General features: G+C 35.1%; 1 protein-coding gene across 1 annotated transcript; it reads left to right on the forward strand.

Moving 5' to 3' along the window:
* The first annotated feature begins 13044 nt into the window (after window positions 1–13044).
* Syt4 (synaptotagmin 4) lies at window positions 13045–22687 on the forward strand. Its single transcript, XM_010616573.2, has 4 exons — window positions 13045–13337; window positions 16036–16850; window positions 18200–18320; window positions 19793–22687. The coding sequence occupies exons 1-4, from the start codon at window positions 13304–13306 to the stop codon at window positions 20098–20100; spliced, it is 1278 nt and encodes a 425-aa protein (XP_010614875.1). The 5' UTR covers window positions 13045–13303; the 3' UTR covers window positions 20101–22687.
* The last annotated feature ends 5011 nt before the right edge of the window (window positions 22688–27698 follow it).

The raw sequence follows: 27698 nt of genomic DNA on the forward strand, positions 1-27698 counted from the left end.
TAATTTTAATTTTTGCTATTTATACTTCTTTGTCCGAGAAATGTCTGTTCATTTCAGATGCCCGTTTTGGATTGGGTCTTTAAATTTGGGAGATCTGTCTTTTTTTAAGTTCTCTATGTATTCCTGACAGTAGACTTTTGTATGAAGAGCTGGTGAAATTTTTGTGGGTTATCCCTTTACACTGTCATTTCTCTTGCTGTGCAGAAGCTTTTTAATAAGAAGACATCCCACTTGTTGATTCTTTGTGCTTGTTCATGGGCAACTGAAGTTTTCTTCATGAAATCTTTTCCTACACCAATGTCTTCAAGAGTTCTACCTAAATTCTCTTCCAGCTGGTTTAATGTTTTGGTTTTAATATTTAGATCTTTAATCTATTTTGGATTTAGTTTAGTTCATGGTGAGAGATATGGGTCTAGTTTTAATCTTTGGCAAGTTGAAGCCCAGTTTTTCCAGCACCATTTATTAAAGAGGCTATCTTTCCTCCCATGAGCATGTTTGGCTCCTTTGTCAAAGATGAGGTGGCTGAGCGTATCTGAACTTGTTTCTGCATCTTCTAATCTGTTCCACTTGTCCTCACGTCTATTTCTTTGAGATATATCAGATATAGTAAAAGGTGTTAAGTCTTGCTTGGCAACTCAGAAGTGAAAGAGAGACATAATGGTAGGAATAAATATTTGAAGAGAAACTAACAATGAAATTTCTCAAGCCAGTGAAAAATATCAACTCCTGTATCCAAAAAGCACTAATTTTAAACTGTATTAATATAATGATAATGTAATTGTGACATGTGAAACTGGAGTAAGAAATGTCTAGAAGATTAGTAAATTGAAGTTCTTGGTGTGTCTGTGGAGAGTCGACCTTTAGGGCAGAAACCTGAGGAAGAAAGACCCAGCCACCCAATTTGGGGAGATATCAGGCAATAGGCTTGTAGTCTGGATTGAACAAAAAGGGAATGAAGAAGCAGATATTCCTGCTTCCACAGAGCCACAGTTTTTGACAAAGCAATATGAATTGTTTAAAGTAAAATGCAACACCGGCTTGGGTGTCTGTAACTGAAGCGCGGGTGATGATTAGAAAAGAATGAGAGCCAGTAATTTGAGGTGGAGATATTGGAGATATTGGGTAGGAATCTGAGCAAGCTGAAAACATTGAACTCCTAAATTCTGATGAGATTGTTTCACCAGGGGAAGACATTTACCTACTCTCAGTGGTAGAGATACCCAACCCCAACCTACAGTGTGGACCTTTCCACCTCCGTCTGGGGAAACTAACCCTATGTTGCCTGTAGAAAGATTAATGATTATCCCTGATGGAATTACAAAGCAAGACAATGTTGCCTCTTCTCAGGACCCACAACTACTACCCACTTTGTGCTTTAGGCCTATAAATCAAATCAAATTTCAGAAATTTCCCAAAGGGGAGGTACACAGCATGACCCGTGAAGAAGTACGATACCCACCCAGAGCCGAATTTAGGGAGCAGGTATTGGAGGATTTTAAAGGTGTGGGGTAATGGTGAAAGTGACATGAAAATTGATTAGGATGAATTTCTTGATACAGGCCCATTAAGCAGAGATTCTGGAAGTAATGTCACAGCTCCTGGAGTAAAAGAAGTGTTAATATTTTATTTGGTTGGTTGGCTGAAATATGGATTAAAAGAGAGCCCACTCTGAGTCAGTTGTAGATGCCTGATTTTCCATGTTTTATTTTTAATGAGAGTATTCACTCAGAGAGATGGGAATGCCAAAGTCAATTTGCCAGATAAAACCTCCTTCTCCACTTTGGGAAGGTCCAGATAATGTACCCTTCGCTAATGCACTAAAAAGCAGATTGGTGAGGGGAGGAAAAGAATTTTTGAAGAGCTCCCTCATTTCTCTTTTCTGTATGTTACAGTGAGAACCACAGTCAGTCAATTGGGAAATTTAAATAAGATGGGTGCAATCTGGTCCTTGGATGGGAGAGAAGAAGTGACAACACTGAACCACCAATCAAAGGCGACATTGGTGTGTTTCCCTTAAAGGGCAGCACAGGTTGAAGACATGAACAGAATGATGTGACGTGTGCAGATCTCTGGCACTGATTAACTAAGATGTTTCCAGAAGTGAAATAGGAGCCCTACTAATTCTTATTAAATTTATAAATGATTAAATTTATATAATCAGAAAAACTTTAGGGGAAATGGACAAAATACTGTCTCAAATGCTAGCAACAGAGAATGGCTCCTCAAGCAATTTTCAGAGTTGAGCCAGTTTACAGTTCAGGACACCTTCAAAAGGAGGAGGACAATATTCTTGAGAAGGACCCCACAGCACTACCCAAAGTTTCTACAGTCACTCTTTCTACTATCCTTCTCCAAAGAGACCGATAGCCTTTACCAGAGTAATTATGTATCAGAGAAAATAACATTATTATACATTTTGTGAACCACTGGATACTAATTCTGAACTAACACTGATTCTAGATGGTTCTGGCTTTCCACTATAAGGATAGTTGTTGGTGGAGATCAGGTAATAAATGGAGTTTTAGCTAAATTCTAACTCACAGTGAGTGCATCCAGTAAATCCCTGAATCCACCCTGTGTTAATTTCCTCACTTCCAGAACCCATCATAGGGGTAGATATAACTAATAGTTGTCATAATGCCCAAATTATAGAATGTGGGATGAGGGATATTATGGTGATAAAAGCCAAATGTGAATGATTAATGTTGCCTGTATCTGTAAAAGCAGTGACCCAAAACAATATTGCATCCACAGTAGGCTTGCAGATTAGTATCTTCAAGTATTTGAAATATGCAGGAGTGTGATCCCCACATATGATCATTAGTTCTCATATATCCATTTCATTTGATTAAGAAATGCATAGCAGATCAGTAGAGCACATTTCTGAGTGAGTCTGTGTGAGCCTTGAGGCTTGGCCTTGGCTAGTATCTGTACTTTGTCTTTTCCACTTTGACACTGTTCCTTTGTTCTGCTTTCCAGGGGTCACTGAGTAAGCATATTTGCTCCATTATGCCCTTTCATCATAATGTTTCACCCTTGAAGCCTAGTGACCACGAATCAAATGTCCCTAAAATTGAGCTAAACTGTATTTCGCCCCTTTTAAATTGTGGATGACAAGTATTGTGGTCAAAAATGGGAAGCTGACTAAACCAGATGACTGGTAGCGAGCATTGGGTCGTTGCTGTGATTGTACCTGGCCATTTTTCCTTAGAAGCCTTTGGAACTAATTTGTAGGAGGAATTTGAAAATATTTGAAGATGTGCATTAAAGAAGCCATCGAGCGCTGTGAACAAAGCCTAATGGGTGCTTCGGGTCAGAGCTCAGGAGACCAGAGTCCTGATACAAATATGGATAGCAACAGCCAAGCTCAGGAAGTTTCCTTTGGGAACAAGTACTCCTTTGGAATTTGGACTAGAGGCCATCTTTGTTACACTCTGGCTGGAAATTTATCTATATTTTGACCATGTCCCAAGATTTAGGATTAAGAATTAATCTGGCAGAGGATATTTCAAGAGAGCCAAATATTTAGCCTAAGTCATGAGAACTACTATCCAGATTTAGCTATATTTATGAAGAAAATTGAGGGAAAAGGTAGAGAGTATAAATTTGGAAAATTTGAATTTTGGCCTAGAAGAAACTACATGTAAAGTTGTGGACAAAGGAGATATGTTTCCTATAAAGAATACCACTGTTAAAAGAAAATCAAGTGCCTTGTACAAGGGCAAAGAGAAAGGTGGAGGCATCTCAAGAATCCTCAAGACTCCACAAATTTCAGCCTCACCAGTGAAAAGGAATAAATGTTTTACTTGAGAAGAGTTCCTATGATGACTGCTTATAATGATTTTATAAATATTTCCCTAGGATTTGTTTCACTTTGTTCCACCATCTAGGCACCTGGAGTCTGCTGAATTTATGGTTCAAGGAGGCCTAACTACTGATTCCACTGATAACAGAGTTTAGCTTCATGCACATGGTGCTGGTTTTATCATCATGCATAATGCAAAAGTTGTGCGTTCAGTGAGGCTTTCGCCTAGATTTCAGAGGAAGGACTGGGAGACCAGGTAAGTGAATGAAGTCATGGGTAAAAAAGCCAAAGGTACAGTGGAGATCCCAGGAAGTTGGAGAAGCCAGAATTGTGAAATGTCAGACAAGGAAAACTGCTGGCCATGCCCAGAGCCAACCCAAGACAGAGGTCCTGTGAGCTGCAACAAGCAACACCAAAAGCATGGTGCTACCCAAGGTTTTTTTAAACCCATATTTTACCACTTTATGCCCTGGATACCAGTTTCAGGGCTTAATTTTTCCTTGCTGAGTTTCAGTGTTTTGTTGGTTTGAATCCTTTCTGTCTTCTTAGTTTTTGCTTTTGGAACAAGAATGTTTATTTTGTGCCTTTGTTCTCTGGGATTATGTAACTTCTTTACAATTTTTACAAAGGCTAACTGCTAAGAGTTTGTCTCAAGAATCAGAAGGGTCTTGGATGTGAATTTTTGAGAAATGATGGGACTGTTGGCATTTTGCGGAAAGAATTATTGCATTTCTGATTTTATGTGTGATGGCTACATTCGGTGGAAGTTTGAACTTGCTATTGCCTTTATTCAGAGACCAATTATAATTTAAGGAGATGGTGTGTGTGTGTGTGTGTGTGTGTACCGGGGATCAAACTCAGATCCTTGCACTTGAGAGGCAGACAGCAACACCACTGAGCTAAATCCCTGGCCCTACGGAGATTCATTTGTGTGTGAGTTTGACAATTAGTGGATTGTGACTGTTAATCCTGATATGTTAGATTCATCGGAGTAAGAAATGTGTACCCAATTAGTACAGCATGCTTCTGAATATGTTTGAGGGAGTCATGGAAGCTTGGCTTTCGTTATTATATATTATTATATATTGTCCCTAACCTGTTCCTGTTTGATACTGTTTCCCTGCTCTGCTTCCCATTGGCCATGAACTAAGCACTTTTTCTCCCTTATGCCCTTTTGCCATAAGGTTCCTACCTTGGACCTGCCTGCCTATGGACTGAACCTTCTTTAAAATGTGAGTTTAATAAAACCTCTCCTTATTTACTCTTGAGTATTATGTCCCAGGAATTGGGAACTTGAATGATACACTGCCACGTTTCCATTTAACACTCTTATTTGACCTGTGCAGAAGGCAGATGGGTCTTGGAGAGTAATGGTTGATTTCTATTAGCTTAATCAAGTGGTGATATTAATTGTGTCTGCTTTACCAGATGTGGGCTCCTTGCTTGAGCAGATTAACACATCTCTTGGCATCTGATATGCAGCTATTGATTTGGAACATGCCTTATCATTATCCATAAGGCCCACAAGAACAATTTTCTTTTAGGTAGTAAAGCAGCTATATACGTTCACTGTCCTACCTCAGGGATATATCAACTCTCCAGCCCTGTGTCAAAAGCTAGCTTAAAGGGATCTTGATTTTCTTTCTCTTCCATAAGTTATGACACTGGTCTATAACATTGATGATATTATACTGATTGGACCAAGAGAGCAGGAGGTCATTACCTTTTAATATTTGGTAAAAATAAATATTTGTAAAATACCTGTGTTCTAGAGGATAAGAAATAAATCCAAGTAAAATTTGAGGGCTTCCTACATTGGAGAAATCTGTGGGGGTCTACTGGTGCAAGGTATTCAGGAATATGTCTTCTAAGATAAAAGATAAATTGCTGCATCTGGCCCTTTCTACAATTAAGAAGAGGTGAAGTACCTACTGGGTTCATCAATATTTTGAAGACAACATATTCCTCACTTGGATAAGTTGCTATAGCCCATTTATTAAGTGACTCAGAAAGCTGCTAATTTTGATGGCACCCAGAACTAGTAAAGGTTCTGAAACTGGTACAGGTTGTTCAGGTGCATATTTGTCCATATGATCTAGCACATTCGATGGTAGGTGAGATGCTAGTGGTAGATGAAGAAACTGTTTGGATCTACTATTAAGCCCCCATAAGTGAATTACTTTAGAATCCTTTAGAATTTTGGAGCAAAGTTCTCCCATCATCTGCAGACAGCTAATCTCCTTTTGAGAAACTGCTTATAACGTGCTACTGGGCCTCAGCATAAAATGAACACTTGACTAAGGAACGCTACATTACTATGTAATCTGAGGTGTTCATCATAAACTGGATGCTATTTGACCCACCAAGTCATAAAACTGTACATACACAAAAATAGTTTCATCATCACATGAAAGTGATTGTTCCTGAGTAGGTTGTGAAAACACCAGTAAGTTACATGACATAATGGGCCCAAATGCCATGGTTCCTGCTCTTGCTATATTGATTTCTATCCCTCAGTATATGGCCTCCCCAGGATAGTCTTGTGGATAAAATGGCCCATTATGTGCATTGTTGTCAATTTGTTTCCTCAGCTAACCTTGTCATTTCCCAAAAGGCTCATGAACAAAGCAGCGTGGTGTCAAGGATGAAGGTTATGTTCAGCAACATGTACTCCCACTCACCAAGGCTGACCTGGATACAGCCACTGCTGAATGTCCAATCTGCTAGCACCAGAGACCAATCCTGAGTCCTGTGATATGGCACCACTTACTGATGGGAAGAGCCTGTGATCTGCTGTCAGATTGATAACATTGGACCTCTTCTGTAGTGAAAGGGACAGTACTTTGTCTTTCTTGCAATAGATACGTTTTAGGGGTATAGATTTGCCTTATATGCACATAACACTTCTGCCAAAACTACCATCTGTGGACCTAAACAATAGATCAGTCAATATTCTCACGTTATTCCCCACAAAATTACTTTTCACTGAAGAATAGACTTCATGGCCAAAGAGGTGAAACGATCAAATTCGTTGGCTTTTTACCATGTTCCTCATTATTCAGAAGTAGCTGGATGGATACAATGTTGGACTGACTTTGGCAGGATACAGTTACACTGTAGCTGGGTAGCAATGCCTTGCTAGCCCTGATCAAGGTTCTCCAGAAAGCTGTGGATGCTGTGAATCATAATCCAATATACGGTACTACTTCTTTCATAGCCAGGATTCATGGGTCCAGACATCAAAGGATGGAAAAAGCAATGATACCACTTACTACTACCCCTAGTGGCCCACTCACAAGATTGTTGCTCCCTGTTCTCATATCCTGATACTCTGCTGGCCTATAAGTCTTAGTTCTATAGTGGGAAAGGCTCCTACCAGGATGCCTAACAATGATTCCACTGAATTTGAATCTAATAATTTCCTCTACCACTTTGGCTCCTAAAAATGGAGCCAAATGAATGATCCTGAGTACCAACAGAAATTGTACTACTACTCCACAGCAGAGGCAATGAAGAAGATGTTTGCAGTGTGGGATAGCCTTTATAGGCTGCTATTAAGGTCAAAGGGAAACTAAAGCACCTCAGTCAAGGCAGAATGACAATAGCCCAGATTTTTAGGCTATTGTATGGTCACTCTGCCAGGTGAGAAACAAGACCTGCTGATGTTTTCTCAAGGCTGAGGGGATAAAACATGGTTAAAGAAGGTAGTTATTAATTCTAACTATGCCAATGTGATCGGTTACAGAAATGAGAATTTTAGCTGTCTTAAATATTTCTTTTGTTAATATACTTATGAATATATTACACACATGTTAAGCAGATATATTTTTTCTTTTAATGTAATTAATTGACTTAACATAAGTATGTACATATTGTTAAATCTACTTTATGATATTCAAGATATAGAATATTAAGAAAAATAACCATCTTCCAAGGAAAAATTTTGCCTTCTATTCTAGGGAGAGAATCATTGAACTTCCATTTGTATGCAGGACTATTGTATCAGGTTAGAAATAATTATGAACTTGCTATTTTATTTGGACATAAAGTATGGCTTAGAGAAATGTGAGGTTGTCAAAATGATAAGGGTGGACTGTGACTGTTATTTGAGTAAAGAAATACTTAGCAGATTAGTAAAGCACAGTTCTAGGTGTTTCTGTGTATAATTAATTTATAGGCCAGTAAACTGAGTTAGAGGGTAGAGAATCACCTTATTTGTGGATAGCTCCAACCAATAAGATTGCATTCTCGATGGAATAAAAAAAATAAAAGAAAGAAGGAAATATGTCTGTTTTGAAGAGTTTCAGGCTTCGTGAGTATATGTGTCCTTTGCTGATGTTGCCCTTGGACATCAGTCTTCATGTTTCATCACACTTCTGGAGCAGACCTGCACATGCAACTCTCTAGTGAGCCTTTAGGCCTTCCTTTGACCTTGCTCTGGTGCTACATCCTTGACTTCTCTTATCTTGTGGCTTCCACCTTCTTGGACTGAGCAGCTACTTGATCCTCTATTTCTCCAGCATGCACATGGCCTTTGTCAATTAGTTCACATCTGATTTGTAAGCCTAACTAGTTAATAAACATATATCTTATATTGATTCTGTTCTACTAACAAAAATATATTCCTTAATTTTAAGGAGCAGTATTTATGTAGTCTAGAATGGTAATCAGAGTCTTGTAAATCCTATATAATCAATAACCGCATCTTACCATCCATTTGATTTATGACCTATTTTTATTGTGCTTTTACCCTTGATTTAGTTTCTTATCAGGCTTGATTTTTTTGATAGAGTATTATAAATTGCATATAAAGTTATGGCAGCTTTGAATGGAAGTACCTTCTTCAGATTGAATTCATATATCTTCTAGTAAGCTGCTATTTCAGGAGACACGTCATATCTATGCATTCAGAAACTAAGAGTTGCAGCCTACTTATGCTTCTATAAAGGTCATTTTACTACTTATTTATCTTTTCTCCTTAATGTAGCATTACAAATCCTTCCCATTGTTTAGTAGTAAGGCATATTTTTGTCTCCTCACACTGATGGGTCAAATGAAACTATTGTGTCTGTGATGGTGTTCTTCCTACCTTCTAAACTACTTGCCTGAAAAGTTGAACTAAGTGTGTGTCTTAAGTATAAAATCACTCAGTGCAAGGAATATCTCTTTGTACCTCCTTCCTTTCTATGACACCAGCTTCTCCAGTGCTTTATATGTTTGAAATACTTAACTTAAAGATTGATTTTCTAGTTCTGTGAGATAGTTACACAATCTGACAGTACTTTTGGCTTGGAAAAGAATACTGTCAATACAGTGAATCTACCCCAGATAATGATCCAGACCTGGAAGTAAGGTGATCTGTAGGTGGATAGAAGTAATATCATTTATCTGCAGTATTTACCAGAGTTTTGCTTTGTAAATTTGAATATACGTTATTTGGAATGCAAACTTTAAATCTCTAAGCTATTTTATGGTCCAGATTTTTTTTAGAAAAGAAATCACATATTTTCCTTTTGATATTATTTTACCTTAATTTATTTTTATTTCTATTTTTAATATATTTCTGTAATTCTTGTTTAATAAATATATAGATTTTTGGTCATTTTTATTCAAGTATTTTTACTGTAAGCAGCATGCCTTTAAATATCATTTTAAACAAATATGCAACCTATCACCTCAGAGTTTGTATATCTTTTATGCTTATTTAGATAATCAGACTTTTGAAACCACTGTTTCAAACTTTTTTCTGAAAAAGAGTAGTGTATCCTGAGGAACTAGTAATAAACGCTTTGAATAAACTGAAAGAGGAAATAGGACAGTTTCTTGTTGAGATACCAAAATCTAAGAACTGGAGAGGTTGAGTTAAAGGACACACTTTCAAGACAAGCCCCAGTCCTATAAAATACTGGTATCCAGCTCTAATGAAACTTTTTACAATTTGGAATTGTGAGTATAAATATTAAGGACATCCCAGGATGGCTTAAAGGATCTGGGTGGAAATAGTTCTATTAACAATTTAAGTTGGAAGAAATCTATGAGTTGTTGTAAGTCACAAATTTTACAGCATGTGTGTAACTTCAACTGATTTTCAAAGGAAAGGAAGTTGTTATGGATACAAAGAATGGAAAATGCAATCCATTTCTAAGAATTATAAAGAATCTCTAGTTATGTAAAAAAGGTTAGCATGAACAGATTGATATAGGCATGGTGAGAGTGAACTACTGTTGACCAGGCTTTCTAGTAAATATTAGACAAAAGACATATAGATGAAAATTATGATCCAATAAGTTTTTTGTCCAGCTCTATAGAAAAAGGTAGATATAGTTTAAGTTCTAATAAAAGTGTTCTTCAGTTCTATAGGTAGGGGTATTATTTTTACCTGTGGTTGGTGAGATCTATGACCTTAAGGATCATTTCAATCATCTTGACCAATATCAACATATACAAGAGTCCAGGAGAAGTACATATTTAATAAGTATATAATTATATGTTGAAAGAAAGAAGACAGAGGAAGAATGTAAGTTATTTTATTTTTTAAATTTGGGCTAATGGATATCCTGTTATTCACAAGATATAAATGTGTGAAGAAAACCAAATGTAAGACTAGTGGATAGTGAAGGGATTTCTGTGACGTAAACTAGAAAAGTGTACCTTGCAGAATTTAAACACGAGCAGGTTTGAATTCTAAATCTGTTCCATTAGCATTAGAGCCAGCATTCTTAATAGAATGAAAGGAACATTAAAACAATTATCCATTTTCCTTTATCAGATACCTCAGTCTACTCCACCACCCACACACCAACAAAATAATTTTACATTATTCATCTGGGTATAAGTAAAGATTACTGAAATCATTGCAACATTTTCAAAATCTTTTGAAGTTTGCTTTTGCTTAACAGAAAATCCTCCACATACTTATTAATAACATGTTTTTAAGAAACAAATGTCAAAAGATAGAGTAAACCACATAATTAATAATTACAAAATACATCAGTATATGCAAAAGCACTTTATAAATCAAATTACCCACTAAATAAAAGCAAATAAACAAAATGAATGAAATGGAACAATCATATGATTAGTTATCAACAGTTTTAAAGTTTAACTATACTTCTTAAAATAAATTGAGTTCAGGAATTCTATTTATTGTTTCTAAAAGTACACATGTAATCATTTGCAATCACAGAAAAAACTAAGATAAAAAGCCACACAAATTTAGCAGTGAGATAAAGAGTATGAAGTAAACACTGCCCTCTATTCAGAGAGGTCTGTGTTTCACAGGGCAGGAACTTGTTTGAGGCTGTGGGATTGGGGTGTCCAAGAGGTGGTTACCTAGCAACAATCCCTCCTCACAAGTCTCTTATTTCAAGAGTCAGATGGATACCTCAGCAAATTGGTTTCTAGTTTACAGGATCACATAGAACAAAGAAACATGGTGGTAGGGCATGATTCTCAATCATAAGAAATTTACCAAGTCTTCTGTGCGAGGGGCCCACTTCTCAACTGGAGATCTCTTATCATTATTTATGATAAGTGATTATATAATGACTAAAGAGTGGTTCATCAAAGGAAAGTGAGTGAAACTGCAGATATATTAATTAATACCATTTATTTTTAGTTTATTTATAAAGCAAGCGATTAACTAGCTACTGTACCTCTGTGCAAAAGTTAATCTTATCACAGTATGTCTCCAGAAATGAGACATCTAAGAATAGATTAAAGTTTTGGTAAAAATAATAATCCTTTTAAATATTCACTACAGGTTTGAGACAGCATTTTACCATGGGAAGATCCAATTAATGAGATACTAGCAAATATAACATACATATACAATAAACTTATGTTTATAGCAAATAAGCTTAACCATATGTTAGCAATAACAACTAGAAAACATACATTCATGAACACACATATTTTGTCTTCCTCAAATATGTGTCATACATAAATGACACCCTGCATTTCATCAAATAAACGCTTACTTCTTGGGACAAATCCTACCAGGTGCATGCATAGCTAAGCAAGCAGGTGATCTGAGTGAGGTAGAATGATAAGGCCATTATCATAAACTCTGTCAGTCAAAAATTTATATACATCAAATTAGTTTTTGTGCTATGATAGCACAGAGATGTAAGGTACAAAAAAATCTGTTAGAAGAATGCTAAAATGCCATGTGTGTGGGAGCAAGCAGAAAGAGAAAGAAGAGATTTTGATTTATAAAATTTTCCATGATGCAAAGGACTGAAGCCAATTTCTCCCCAGACACAGCGCTGACGCCCAGGGCGGCTGCTTGCCAGTGTGCAGGAACCTGCCACTCGTTCAGTAGCTTTTTGAGACTTCCCGAGCAACCCCTCCTCCCTCATCCAACAATACACTGAATGTCACTTCCTCACTGAGTTAGAGACATGTTCTTTGTAGAGCAGTAAGTGACAGTTGGAGTCACAGCCTGAGTTCTCTTCTTTATAAATTTCTAAATATTTTTAAAAGGTATACTCTTAGATCATCTTTTCAGAGAATATCACTCAAAAATGTTTTTCCTTTACAACAGCCAATAATAAATAATACTATTTTAGGTTTTGGCCTCATTCTGCAATTGTTTTTTCCAGACCTTTTAGAAGTCAAAAACTTGAATCATATATATCATTCCAGAACCAGTCTCTCTGCTCTGAACACAGAGGGGATTCTTCCCATCTGTTCCTAAGTACTTGGCTGGTCAAATGTCAGATATTTGAAAATACAGATTAGGACGAGCAAAAGCATCAGCAAAATATTTAGAATAACCATTTACTAGAATGTAAAAAATTATAGTAGGAAAATAGTTATCTTATTTCAACTAGATAAATTTGCAGTGGATTTTCCATAACTATTATAAGCATAGTATACATAAAATATATCAAAGAATAATTTAGGAAACAAGAAATATATTTTTGCATTTTACAAAGGGTCATTTGATGCAAAATTTCTTGTTATTTCTTTTAAAATCGCCTCTATCAATTATATTATCCATACATTTTTCCTCATCTAAGTGATCACGGGATTTTTGTATTAGGAACTGAGAACGTTCAATTTCAGGGTGCATCTCCGTGTGTCTCTGAGCCCCCAAAGGTAGTGGTTCAACAGTTAAAATAATTGATGAGTGTGTGCTGAATCCCCCAGAGAGGAGGGAGGAAGCAAGGAGGGAGAGAAGGAGAGGCTTAATGGGGTGGGGGAGTGCTGATTTCAGCCCTGTAGCGTCAGGATTGCGTCAATTCGTGTTTCAGCCACGTCTGGAGTCTCAGAGACGAGCTTTTCAGAAGAGCCAAAACAGGAACAGCGGTGGCAAATCACTGTGCGAGGGCGAGTGGACCTCCCTCTCCGCCTCCTCCCTGTTCCAGGCGCAGGTCCCCTGGGCTTGGCGCTGTTGTTTTCAGCGCTCGGAAAGCCTGCGCTTCAGATACAGGCAAGTGAATCAAGCCAGGGAGTTTTCCGTTCAGCACATCGGACAGAGCACGCAGCAAAAAAATGGCTCCGATAGCTACCAGCCGGGAAGATTTTGGTAAGCAAGTTATCTAACTTATGGCTGCAGTTGTTCCTTGAATACTCCAAGGTGTTTTTCTCCCCTATTGGATGTTGGATGTAAATTAAAGGCAGTTAATTGGAAAGAGAAGTGAGAATAGTAAATGGCTAATCATGGCTTAGTTCTGTGTTCTCCTTTCTCGGTATCTTTCTCTTTAAACTGCCTTCTCTTAGGGCGATATTTACCTTCCAGAAGTTTCTAAACGTTCGGGTAGCCCTGTAAATTGCAGCAGGCACTTAGTTAAGGAAAAAGAGTCTGTTGTTCATATGCTGGTTTCATGAATTCTGCAGGTGACTCCTTTTTTGTAGAAAATCTGTATTTTCTTAGGAGCTAAATATGTCTGTGGTTGCGTAAGAGTTTAATCTGGCATGAAACAACTTGGGTATTGAGGGTTAGAGACATATACTTTATTGAAGAATGTACAGGGTATTTTATTTCTGGTGAGATAACAGAATCCCAGATTAATGAACGTAGAATACACAGCTAGCTAAAAGCTGCTGTAAACTTGAGCTAGGGCTTCTGTTTCCCAGCTTAGTTTTCCTTTTCTTATATCTAATGTATGGCTTCAAATGTTTGGCTTCAGAGAATTCTTCCTGAAATTCAATAATTAAAATTAGAAGTAATATGTAGAATAAATAAGTAGCATTTTAGGTCCAAATATATGTCGAAGGCCAAACATCACAAATATCTTTTTAAAGTAGGTTATTTAAAAAAGTTTTATATACAGATGGACATATTATTATTAAAGTGAATACAATCATTATGATCTTTGCTCTCTAAAGCTTAAGCCCTTCTTGATAGAGAATACAGTGATAGTAGCTCAGACCATGATATCCTGAATGTTTTGTCATTTGATATAGGTATTAAATAGGAGTTTGTGATATTATGTTCAAAAGTATGTTGTTTTCACAGCCTTTCATTTAGGTGGCTGGGTTTTTTTGTGTGTGATATTTCTACCCAACTCTTGAATTGAAATCAGGAAATTGATACTTAGGCATATCCAGACACTGGGAAAGAGAAAATGTGGTCTACATGGGCTATCAGCCTATTTAGAATGGGGTAATTTTCAATTGCTTTTATTGTTCTTCTTATATTTCCTGTAAAATTGCCTCTGCTTATGACTGCGTGTTCATCCTGACTGTGCATTATCAGAGTCCAGAAGTGAGGGCATATCTATTTGCCCATGAAGATTTAAATTGAAGAGAAAAACTCAAAGCTAATGCTGTTTAACTGGTTGTATTTAGCTGTTATTTCTTTCTTCTTCCTGTAGCACTACTTCAGTATATTTATCTATTTGGGGAATTCCTGGTTTATTTTATCCTTAGATGACTCAGTTATTTGCTAACATTAAACTAAAGAATTTTCATTTTTTTGCTTTTAATCTGATTTTTAAAATGTTTGTTCACTTAATTCTGTATTCTTTGAGTTCAGTTTTTGTGATTATGAAGTAGGTAGGCAAAATCTTTGGGGGTTGAGAAGTGGGGGGTAACAAAAGATTGGTCTTCGTGTAGTTAATGCTTAACCCTTTCCTGACTGTGACTTTAAACATTATTGTTTACTATTTAAAGTAACATGAATTGAAATAGAATAAAACATAGGTGATGCTAGATTAGCTGTGTTTACTTAATGTTAAATGTTACTCAATTGATGTACTTTGTTCAAATAAAGCAATATTGCTTTTACTTACACAATTTGCTTGAGAAATCTGCTTACCCTTGAAATATGATAAACTTAATGTACAATCAGTATCACCTCATGTCAGTGATTTAATGTACCCTCACTCAAGGAAATAATGCCAATTTCAATTTGATTATTATTTGCCATGTGGAAATATACTAGGGGAAAATCAGTTATTTTAAAAAATGAACTCTAAGTTGCCTAGACTCATTCTTCCTACTACATGGTAAGGAATGGTGATTTACTTATAATTATTGTTCTGCTTTTGTCCTCTTTAAATGAAATGATGTTTTGCACAACTCTGAGAAATGTTGGGTTCATACACAAATATATTGTAACGGTATAAAATATTTTGTATCAGTATCCAGTTAGATCTATTGTTTGTGCTTTTTCCCCAAGTATATATACATTTCTTTTATAACTGTTCTGTAATTAGGATGAACATTTTTAATGAGTTTGTGATGATGGGAGATGATAGCCTATTCTGTTAACCAATAAGTCCTTTTGTCTTCTGCTTAAAACTAAAGTAAACAAAAAAGTATAAACATTGCAAAATTTCTCTGTATTTGAAGAATATGCATTTAGTGTTCCACATTCAGAAAGAAGTGATGTTTTGCAAAGTGTCAAAATATCAGTGAAGAAATAATGAAATTAGTTTCAACCTATCATGTTATAGTTGACTCATATTACATAAGAAAACAAAAATAAATCAAATTTACTAAGCATCCCACTATGTCAGATGGAGGCTCAGTTTAATCTTTTCAGTTTGTTTATGAAAAACTACTGAAATGAAGGAGTTTCTGTCTCACTGTTTTTTTCTCCATTTCTATGCATTCCTGAAGTTAATGTGAAATGTGCACATAACTTATGCCCAGAACTACTGGAAAGTAATTCAATCTGCCCAACCTGCAATAATTACTAGTTCTATTATACTTTTCTAATAGGTACATATCTCATCTGTGCTCCTTTAATATATTTTACTGGTTACTTGATTTTTCAGATGAAATCCCTATGGTGGTGGGGATCTTCAGTGCATTTGGCCTTGTCTTCACAGTCTCTCTTTTTGCGTGGATTTGCTGTCAGAGAAAATCATCCAAATCTAACAAGACTCCTCCATACAAGTTTGTGCATGTGCTAAAAGGAGTTGATATTTATCCTGAAAACCTAAATAGCAAAAAGAAGTTTGGAGGAGATGACAAACATGAAGTAAAGAATAAGTCAGCTGTGCCAAAGAATTCATTGCATCTTGATCTAGAGAAGAGAGATCTCAATGGCAACTTTCCCAAAACAAACCTCAAAGCTGGCAGCAATTCTGAGCTGGAGAATGGGACCCCAAAGCTCTTTTCGGAAGGAGAAAAAGAGGCAGTTTCTCCTGACAGCTTAAAGTCTAGCACTTCCCTTACGTCAGAAGAAAAACAAGAGAAACTTGGTACCCTCTTTTTCTCCTTAGAGTACAACTTTGAGAAGAAGGCATTTGTGGTGAACATCAAGGAGGCCCGTGGTCTGCCAGCCATGGATGAACAGTCTATGACTTCTGACCCATACATCAAAATGACGATCCTCCCAGAGAAGAAGCATAAAGTTAAAACCAGAGTGCTAAGAAAGACTTTGGATCCAGCATTTGATGAGACCTTCACATTCTATGGGATTCCCTACACCCAGATCCAAGAGTTGGCCTTGCATTTCACTATCTTGAGCTTTGACAGGTTTTCACGAGATGATATCATTGGAGAAGTCCTTATCCCTCTTTCAGGAATTGAATTATCTGATGGAAAAATGTTAATGAACAGAGAGATCATCAAGAGAAATGTTAGGGTAATTATTTTTTTGAGTGTTTAAATTATTTATAAACAATCTTTAATGTAGGCATTACCATAGGTCTAGAGAAGTTTTGTTAAAGTGATAATAATTAATTAATTCTTTTTGAGCATGTGGAAGTTGTACGGCCTTTTACAAAATTGCTTTTCTAGGAGGTTATATCACATCATATTGAATTATAAATGCTCCCTTCTATGTTACATAAGAGGAAGTGAGCTATTCTTTTTTTGTATTAATACTATTTGGTAGTCTGAGATTAATAGAAAATGATAAAACTTATTAAACCATTTAATCTTATTTCCACTTTAATACAGAACCTACTTGACTATATAATGGTATTTAAGAATAACTTTTGTTTAAATTGCATAGTTCAATGAACACAATGAACATGCTAATTAATGCTTCTTTAAAATATCATGCTCTTTTAAGGTTGGAGATAGCTTTAGATCTTATGCTGACCATCTTCTTTCATTTTAAGTGTTGAAATTAATGAAAGTTAAGTTCTTTGAGACAACCAGATGTTTCGTGGGATTCGATAGCTAGTGATAATGCATATAACTATGTCAGCTTTTGTATAACTGTACTGCAGCTTTAATAGTTCTACCCAAGTCATCACTTTTAGTTCTAAGCCCTAACTTCAGCTACTTTCAAATAAGTTTTATATTTTGAGTTCTTGTTCATCTCACTTCATGTCTTTATGTACAAATTAAATATATGTATCATGCAAAGAAGAGCTTATGATAACATCCAAAAAATATTTTAAAAATTCTGAATTCTATCCAGAACTTAAATTCAGTTTGTTCCTTGGATTAGAGACATGAAAGTAAGGAAGAGAAAAATAACTTTCATTTTGTTATACCTTTGAGCCAAGAGGTCAGATTAAATCTAATTGTGCCTGAATTCAAATTCTACAATTGTCAGTGCTAAATATTTGAAATCAAATGACTCTTAAAATGAGTCATTTGATCCTATTCACACCCTGTCAAAGTATTACGTTTTATTATTTATAATTGCAAAGAATATAGGTGTCATCAAAAAGTGAAAAATAATATTTGTATGGAATATATTGTAAAATATTCTTAAAACATTGGTAAGTAATGGGTGTGGTCAATTCACGTTAAATTTTAATTTCTGCAGTACCTAAAAGCACCACAAGATGGCAAGAAGTGGATTTAGGCATGATGGCACAGAAAAATCACTTTCAGTTCACTTATCACATAAAAATACAAGGAATATCATATTCAGATAGCAACAATATTGCATTATTATAAAAGTTTTGCTGAAAGAACAAACTTCAAAACTAAAAAAATAATAAAAATAATTCTACTGCATTTCTCTTTGTTTAGAAGTCATCCGGACGGGGCGAGTTGTTGATCTCTCTCTGCTATCAGTCTACTACAAATACTCTCACTGTGGTTGTCCTGAAAGCTCGACATCTGCCTAAATCTGATGTGTCTGGACTTTCAGGTAAGAACGCTTTGAAATGTTTATCCACAGCATTAAAATAGTTAGTGTATTGAATAGTTAACAACTAACCATGGCTACTACTTTTGTTTTATTTCTATGTTCAATCACAAGTTATATGATTATTTATTTTTCATTTTTCAAAATAATAATTTCAGCCAATGCTATCAGCACTAAGGAAGAATCTACTTAGTTCTCAGATTTATGACAAAGCCAGTTATTTATCTTATTGAATAGGTTTACAAGAGAGTAAAATGTGCATATCTGAAAGACCACTGAAAATAGCAGACAGAAGAAAATGAAATTAAGTCTCAAAAGATTTAAACAATTTTAGTATTTTTTATAATTCCCACTTAGCCCATACTTTATTGTTGTTCCTCTAATATTTAGTGTAAATATTTTATGAATTATTTTTCAATATTTTTATGAATTTTATGAAAACAAAAAATCAAATCCTTGTTGCATAGCAAGGTGAGAAAGAACATGATTTGTGGGTTCTAAATTGAAATCCTAACCCTTCTATTTCCCAGCATACTATCCTTCAGCATATTTTGTTATGGGCCTAGCACATTTCTGCTGTGCAACTCTGCTCACTAGCATATTTTTTAAAAACTCTATACCAATTGAACATGATAATACTTACCTTGAGGGTCATCATAAAAAGTAGAAATATAAGCTTCATTTGAAAATAATCTGTTATCCAAAAAAAAAAAAAGAAAGTAAGATTTTAAAAAAAGGGCCAGGTATTTAGCTCAGTGGTTTGGTGACCTGCCTTGCAAGCTCAAGGACCCGAGTTCAATCCCCAGTAACACACACACACACACAAAAAAAAAGAAAGTAAAATGAAAATAATCTATTGGTATCATTATTATTTGATGATGAAAACATCTACTGCAATGAAAAAAGTCAAAGTAAATAAATATGTGGTAATATAGCGTGAACATAAGATTTATACAGTAACAATGACAACAGAAAAAGTCAATACTGACAAATAGAAAGCTGATTGAGCATTTGACTCAAGAACCACAGAATAGTGAAGACTAAAGATTTTAACTTTATGATTCCAAATCTCCATTCAATAGAAGACAAAAAAAAAAAAAGCCAACACTCAGATATTGTCCTAACTCAAATCATACAATTCTATCTAATTTCCTGGAAGGAATTATTAGTAACTAGAGTATGTTTATGCAATATTCTATTCTTCTTGTTTTTATTATCTCCTTTTTCTGCCATTAAACTTCTTTTTTTAGCCTCCGGTTTAGAATTGTTTTCTCTTCTATTGTCTATTCCTTCTTATTTTAACTTTTGTTAATAAATAAAAAGCCAAACTGCATCCATGCTTAGCATTTGTTCTCTCTCATTTCCACTGTAATTACACTGCATCGGCACGCCACAATCTGTGGGGGCAGAGTGATTTTAGGAATACCTCTGTAGCCAGGCTTCGTTGTTGTAATGACTCTTACATACCATTGCAGATCCCTATGTCAAAGTGAACCTGTACCATGCCAAAAAGAGAATCTCCAAAAAGAAGACTCATGTGAAGAAGTGCACCCCCAATGCAGTATTCAATGAACTCTTTGTCTTTGATATTCCTTGTGAGGGCCTTGAAGATATAAGTGTTGAATTTCTTGTTTTGGATTCCGAAAGGGGGTCCCAAAATGAGATAATTGGGCGGTTGGTCCTGGGTGCATCTGCAGAAGGAACCGGTGGGGAACACTGGAAGGAGATCTGTGACTTCCCCAGGAGACAGATTGCCAAGTGGCATATGCTCTCTGATGGTTAAGAGCATAGCCATGAGTTGGAACTTGAGGATTTTTACTAGGCAAGGAGGATTTTTCTTTCTTACATGTGATTGTAAGCTTGTGACATAGCGAGCTACTTTTTTTTGGTTTGTTTAGAAATGGATTGACATTGTAGATGAGAAAGTAACTATAAATGTATATCATGATGATTTCCCCCATTTTTAGAAAAGTTGGATAAATTTTCATAAGATATTCAAGTTCCTCTAAAGATTACCAGTGATGTAGGCGGGGGTAGGTTAACTTTTTGTGAGCACTATACCACAATCCAAAGACCTGGTTAATACTTCAGAAATGAGTATATCTCTGGAAGTCTGAGCGATTAAGATTTAGAGATTAAAAATCATGCGTTTTCTTATGAAAATTAATCCAGTTTTCTTCAGGTTGGGGAATAATTTTCTTTAAATCCAAAGATACTAAAAAATGTTCTTTAGTTTGTTTTTATTAATGACGTCATGTGCAAATGGTTGTCCTGAATATACAAATATCTAGCCACTTTTCTTTGGTGTGTAATTATTTAGTACAATTTTATCTGTCATAAAAGAGAAACAGATTTATTTCAAAAACACAGTGAATAGGATGAGAAATCATTTTTTCAAAGGGCTGAGTTGAAAACACTGTGGCTGAAATTTTATTTTCTCTCCCCCGCCAAGGTTACATGTGAGTCAAAATGTAAAATATAACCTCACATAAAACCCATGGCCTTGTATTATTCACTGCCTATCACAAGTCTCAGCGTGGCCTAAGAAACCCTTGTTTACCTTTGTGAAGTTGTGGAATGAGCTAGTCAATAAAGAAATAAATTTCAGCTCGAAATTTAGTTAGGAACACAGTTTTCTTGTAGAAAATATGTACAGTGTGCAAGTATAATTTCAAGGTCATCCTATGTACCTAGAGTGGGCACGGCCATGTAAGTCTTTGTCTAACTTACTCTCCTCAAGAAAAGACTAAGTTGTTTGAAAAAAGAAAATGAAACAGTAAAGAAAAAAAAGCCCATTATATGTTATACATTGCCAGACCGAAAGCAACAGAGACTAAAAATTAAAGAGTAAGTCTAACATAATTTACATACATTCACAACATATACCGGTACTTAAGGCTGTGAAATTAGCACAAGAAAGTGTGCTTTTTCAACTTTTCTAGGCTAACTTGTTTTGTGCTGTTGTGTATATGACAGTTAAGACTTGTATGTTGTGCTGTTTTCCAATGCCAAGGTTCATTCAAAACCTATTAGAAGAAAGCGGTACCCTGTGATTATTTGGAAAGTATTAACTTAAGGATGATGTCACTATATTTGAGTTTTTAGAGAAGTATGAGTAAAACTCGGGCACAGATGAATTCCTAAATATGCAAGAATAAAGTCTACTGAAAAATTTACATTTCAAGTCAGGTTTTGTGTCAGTATTTTAATGGTTTTTGAGAATGTGTTTGATATTACAGTGTTTGTAAATTCTATGAAAATGCATTTTCCTAAAAACTAATACATGCTTTTTATGACTATGCCTAGTGTAAAGAAAATGTATCACATTCTACATGTACAAAGATTGAAAAATCAACTTCTTTTTGTGCTTTTTGATGACTTTGGGATTAAAAAATGATTACTCCCCAGTCACAGTCTTCATTCCTCTTCAATGTCATCTGCGGCATCTTGGTTCACTCACCATTTCTGTGAAAGCAACATAAATGAACTGTACTTAGTGTGGACTTTGGGGAAGTCAAATGGCCCTTTTATCTGTGGATGCTTGATATTATGGGCCATAGAAATAATATATTTTGTAGCTCTGTAAAGTTATGAGGTGTCAATTGTAAGTATCCTACATAACAGTCAGAGGTTAATGGTGGTACCAGCTGTGTCATGTTTATTGGAAAGGGGCAATTTCGTTTTTTTAAACTGGAACAACAAAACCAACAACACATACTTTTAAAATTACAAAGAGTAATTTGTAAATAGTTTTAAGTTTTAATATTTCAAGTGTTTTGAATGTGAAAGTGAAGTAAAACCGTTTGAAACTTGTTTTAAGAAAAGAAAGAAGAAAAGCAAGCAAGGCATTAAAACAGGCAGGGAGATACATGATCTCATCATTTCTGAAAATCATACTGTTATAATCTATTACAATATCAGTGTGAAGATCTTGAATTCTGTTACAAATCCTGCACTGTATTGACATGTAAATTAATTGTTTGTTTGATTAGTCAATCTGACCACCCTAATGGGGAGGTTTCCATGTTTGAAGAAATGTGTAACTCAGTAATTGACTTGTTCTGTTGTTATAGCTCAATAGATGTGACTTGGAAGAAAGCATGGTGTACATGATGGTGTCTGTTCTTTTGTGCCAGCTCTGTATGGTGTTTGTAAGACCATGTTTGTAAGACATGAATAAATTGCTGCTTTTGCCCAACCCATTTCAACTGAAAATTTCTGCCAGTGGACTCTGAAATAAGCCTTCTCTTACTGCTTTCTGAACATTCAGGTTTTTCCAGCAGATCACCTAAAGATGATTGGCTAAACAGACTAAGACTAAGCTTTTCCTTTTTCTATTTTTTATCACCTCAATACACAGCACAACAAAACATGTAGGTAATATTTCTCAAAATTTACTGGTTGAAAAGAGAAATCTTAGAATGGTATTTATTTAAAACCACACAGTGTCAATGATGAAATGGGCCTAGGGATACCTGAATCTTAGGTCTCTGTCTTGTATATAGTATTGTACAGACCTGTTCTAAGATAGCTTTGTAGCATATATTTTTCTCCTTTAACCTTATACATTTATTGTAATCTCAGATGCACAGCAAACGCTGACAATACTAAAAGTTATTTCCCTAGTTTGTGGTTGTAGTTTGTTTATTTCCTTCAAGATATTTAAAAAGCGAGCAGTAGAACCAAGAACTGAAGGCATGTGACTTTTCCACAAAAAGCTTTTAAGAACCATCATCTATTTCACTGAACACTCATATTTGGAAATTTTATGGAGAAATGACAGCTCAGTGTCGTATTGAATATCAGTGCCAACCCAGTGGTCATAACTATGTCAACCATCGTGTTGAGATAGACTGTGTGTCTAAATCACAGTATAATAGAAAACCAATGGGCTCTATTATCTAGGAGCTGGAAAGGGTTTTCCTAGATTAACAGGAACATTTCTATTTATTTTCTGGTAGGTAAAATTATATAGATCTTGATCTTTATGTCAGTGAAGTGGAAATTGATTAAACCATTTTATTAAACCAATTTCTCTCTTATTTAAAATTATACTCTCACATTCCCTATACCTTCATGAATAAATGTGTGAGCAGCACATTCAGACTTTTGGTACAAATCTTGACTTGAGCCTCTACAAGCTATGTAACCTCTGTAATTTTTAAACATTTTATGTGTCTCATTGTCTTCCTCTTAAGAAAAAGCCCGAGAATAATTTCACCATAGCAAAATGTCCCAATTGCACATAGGAATGGGACTAAAAGTCATTAGTTCTTTATGGAGATTGGTTTTCAGAAAATGTGCATTGAATTTCTTTGAATCTAAAGAAACTAGAAGAAAAACCTAGTAAATTAAACTGTGAGGCTTTTAAAATGGGTATTGATATCTGTCCTACTCCAACTGCTTCTAGAAGCTTACAGCTATATTTCACATCACAGTGTATATGCATTTTAATATTTAAACCTCACCAGAAAAAAATCTATGAAGAAGGTAGGAAAGATATTTGTGTTTATCATTTTGGAGTTAGGTGATTTATCAGAGGTTAGCATTTGCACTTCATCAATAGAGGCAACTGGGGAATGGAAAAGAAAGGGTAAAGTTAGGGGAAGCAAACATTTCAAAAAAAAAACTTTAGGTTTAAATTAGGACAGAGTACATTGCAAATACACAGAAAAGAGAAAAGTAAGCATATTGAACTAGGAAATCTGCAAACCATTAATGATGCCAGAGCATGAATGATACAGGGGTTTAAGGAGCAAGTAAATACCGTTTCTTTTACGGGAAATGCGTTATTTTTGAATCATTGAGATCCATTTTTTTTGTTAACCTACTTTATTGCTTTATTGATGTCTTTCTTCCTATTCTTACATATTAATAGATATATGCAGTGTTCTACATGCTTTCTTACAACCAAAATTCAAACATTCTGAAGCAGAGTTTCCATGTATTAGAAAAAAGTGTGAAAATGATACACTAAGTCAAATGTTTCTGGAGTATGTGAGAAGATGTATATCACTAAGTATCATTTCTACAATAATTTTATTAAAACAATTATAATGAAGGTACACATAAAACAACATAAAGAAGAATAAAATGACAATGTTAAAAAAAAAACAATATATGCTTGCACTCCGAAAAGCACAAAACAATAGATTCTGTAGTTTGCTAGAGCTTTCAAAACACATGCCATGGCCTGAGTGGGTAAAGCAAGGTACATTTTTTCCCAATTCTAGGATTTAGGATACTGATATCAAAGTGTTACTGGGGTTTATTTATTCTATGGCTTCTTACCTTGGCTTGTAGATGATGTCTATGTATTCTCTACTTTGTATATACTTGTGTCATAACTTCCTCTTTTAATACAGACATCAGCTACTTTACATTCAACACACCTGTTTGACCTCATTGTCTAGCAATTATCTTTTAAAAATCCTTACCTCCCAATACCATCACATTCGTAGAAACTGGGGTCAGGAATTAAATAGATAGGTTTTGTTGGGACACAATTCATCCCCTAGCAGATATAGATAAAGTTATTTACCCAAATACATCCTGAAATGTTAGTTTATAAAGAATGTGATATAAAACTTTTAAACACGTTATAAAACTTCAGTAACTTTGGCATCAAGATTTTTCTTACTCTATTTGTTCCTGCTCTTAATGTATAGGGAAAACAAAAAATGCTTCCTTACTCTACAGTCCAACCACATGAATTGTCAAGCTTGCTAAAAGAAAGTGGTATAAGCATTGTAATCTCATTGAAATATATTTTGATAGGTTTCATATATTATTCTTAATATTAAAATAGGTTCATTGAAGTATAAAAGGAGACAGATATTATACTAATTGGCTTTTTCATTACCATTATGAACAAAACTAGTCTCTTCATGAATTAAAAATAAAAATAAATCAGATATAAAATATAAAATATTTTTCTCAATTTTATCATGTTAACTGTCATAGAGAAATATTTATTTCAAGAAATACAAAGAGGCAGTATGACTCAGTGCCACACTAAGGCCCCAGTTTAAAATATCCTATAAGCTTAGACAAGTCCATATCATTCTACTATTTGAGGCTCTGTGACTCTGAGTAAGATAGTCTAGATAATAGAATCCTATTTTGGCATCAAGTAGCAATTATCTTAAGGTGGTCAATTCAATTTTTCACCATCTTCATGAAGGACAGTCTGGAAAAAAATACATTTCAAGTAATATTGACACTAAGATCTATATATGGTTAATATGGACCTTCTTTTTCCCCTCAGGATTTGTTCTTTTTCAACTTCATAGTTACCCTCACACAGCAGAGTAATACTAAAGGAGTCAAGTTGCTTGTCATGTGACTGACTGAGACTCTGCTTCCACTGGCCTCCCTGAGTCACTTTTTTAGATTGGGGCCATTATTTCCTAAGGGTGAAAGAGACTACTTTGCTTGTATGGGGTGTGGCTTTTAAAACACTAATTGTGTTTTAAAAGTCCATTCCATTCAGTAAGCGTCCATCTGGAATGGTTTCAGATTTCACTGGGCATTCCTTAGTCTTTAAGGCAATTCCTTCTTCAAAATGGCTGCTTTAGAACCTGCTGACTCGTTCTTTAAGACTACTTAAAATACTTAAAAGATATGCACTACATAGCTAAGAATTGAGATGAATGAAAATCAGTTAATCAAGTGTCTTCGGACAGGAAAACAAGGGGCTCTTATAAGAGGAATAAGTAACATGGACAAATAAAAATAGAGTCTCAAAACTGGAGGGGCATGAAATGTTGTGAGCCCTGAATTTCTAGCATAGTAGGTTAACAAGTCACATTCCTAAAGTTTCTTTCTCAGCAGACTTCATGTAGGATTCTACAATGAATTTTAAAAGCAAACATGCAAATATATGACAAACCAAGATTAAAAATGTAAATATATTCACTTACATAGGAAATTTTGATAGGTATCAGTTTTTAGTTAATATTAATATAATTTTAATTAGTTGTATCTTTCAAAATAGCTATTTGAACTATTAAAGATATTTACTTTTTAAATCTACTTTACAGATGAAGATTTTTTAAAGCGTATTATTTGATATGTGAATAATTTCTTTCTAATTTTCTGAAGAATATAGTGTTTTCAATTAGCATTTCCTTCTGTCCATCTGTTATGGATTTTCTCTAGGATGTATAACAAGTACCTCAAACTTAGCACACTCAGTCAGAACTTGCCCCTCCTATAATGCCAGCTATAGCCACACTTTCTCTAAATGAAAAAAAAAAAACCATTCTGCATTTCCACTGCTACCATCTTACTCTAAGCTATTATTACCCTTTTATTAGATTATTTCAGTAACCTCTTAGTGGTTTCTTTGTTTCTGTCCTTGAAGAGTCCCCCAAAATATTTTTTAAAATTTCACAGATCATCTAGAATTCTTTTAAAACATAAGCCATTCCATATCACACCTACGCTGCAACCTTTCCAAAACCTTTTCCTGTAAATATTTTCAGCAAAGTCACCTGGTCCTCCCTTCATGTTTTTCTGATCATTTCTGCTCTCATTTCTCTCGCTTTGCTTCACTCACAATTGGGTTCCCTGCTCCTCGGGTACATCAAACAGAGTGCACGATCAGACCACACCCTTTGTATGCACTCCCCTTCTGTCTCTGATGTCGTCCCCGCCAGAATTCCGGTAGGATTTGCTCCATCATTTTCTCTAGATCCTCAGTAGTCCCTTATCAGGGAAGATTTCTCAGACCTGCATCTCCTGCCACTGGAATTCCCATCTTCACTCTATTTCTCTCCATAGCTCTTCTTTCTTCCTAAGATAGCATACAATTGAAATACATTTATTAAAGTATATCTATTGATTATTTTCTTTTCCAACTGCTAATGACATTGGAACAACAATGTAAGAATTTTTTCATATCCTTGAACACTTTCTTACATATTTTGAGTATGCAATCAACATGTGCTAAATTGATGTATTAGAAAACCATGCCCTCAACATTAACAGAAAACTTTCTGAAATTTGTGATATACATTTGTGAGTTGTACCTCTTTAACCAAAATGCACTTTGTTTCTGTGTCATGAAATGAAAAAAAAAATGGATCTAGAGCATGAGACTCCCTATAAATCTCTTGGAAATCATTTTTGTTTTCTGTAATCCGATAATGAACGATGAGAAACAATTACTTGGATATTTTCTCATTATTTCATCCTGTTTTCAAACCTCTTCCTGAGATCTCTTCTATATATGTGTGCAGCATTTTTATAGTTGGTTGGACATTTTCTAATCCCATCTCCATGTTTATTACTATCAGGAAGACTGGCAAATGGATGTTAAAATGTAGTTGGTAAATGTGGACAATTTAATTTTAGATTTTAACTAGTTTCTTATTTTAG

This window comes from Fukomys damarensis, unplaced genomic scaffold (genome assembly GCF_012274545.1).
Source record: "Fukomys damarensis isolate Sample0158 unplaced genomic scaffold, DMR_v1.0_HiC HiC_scaffold_30, whole genome shotgun sequence".
Classification (NCBI taxonomy): Eukaryota; Metazoa; Chordata; class Mammalia; order Rodentia; family Bathyergidae; genus Fukomys; species Fukomys damarensis.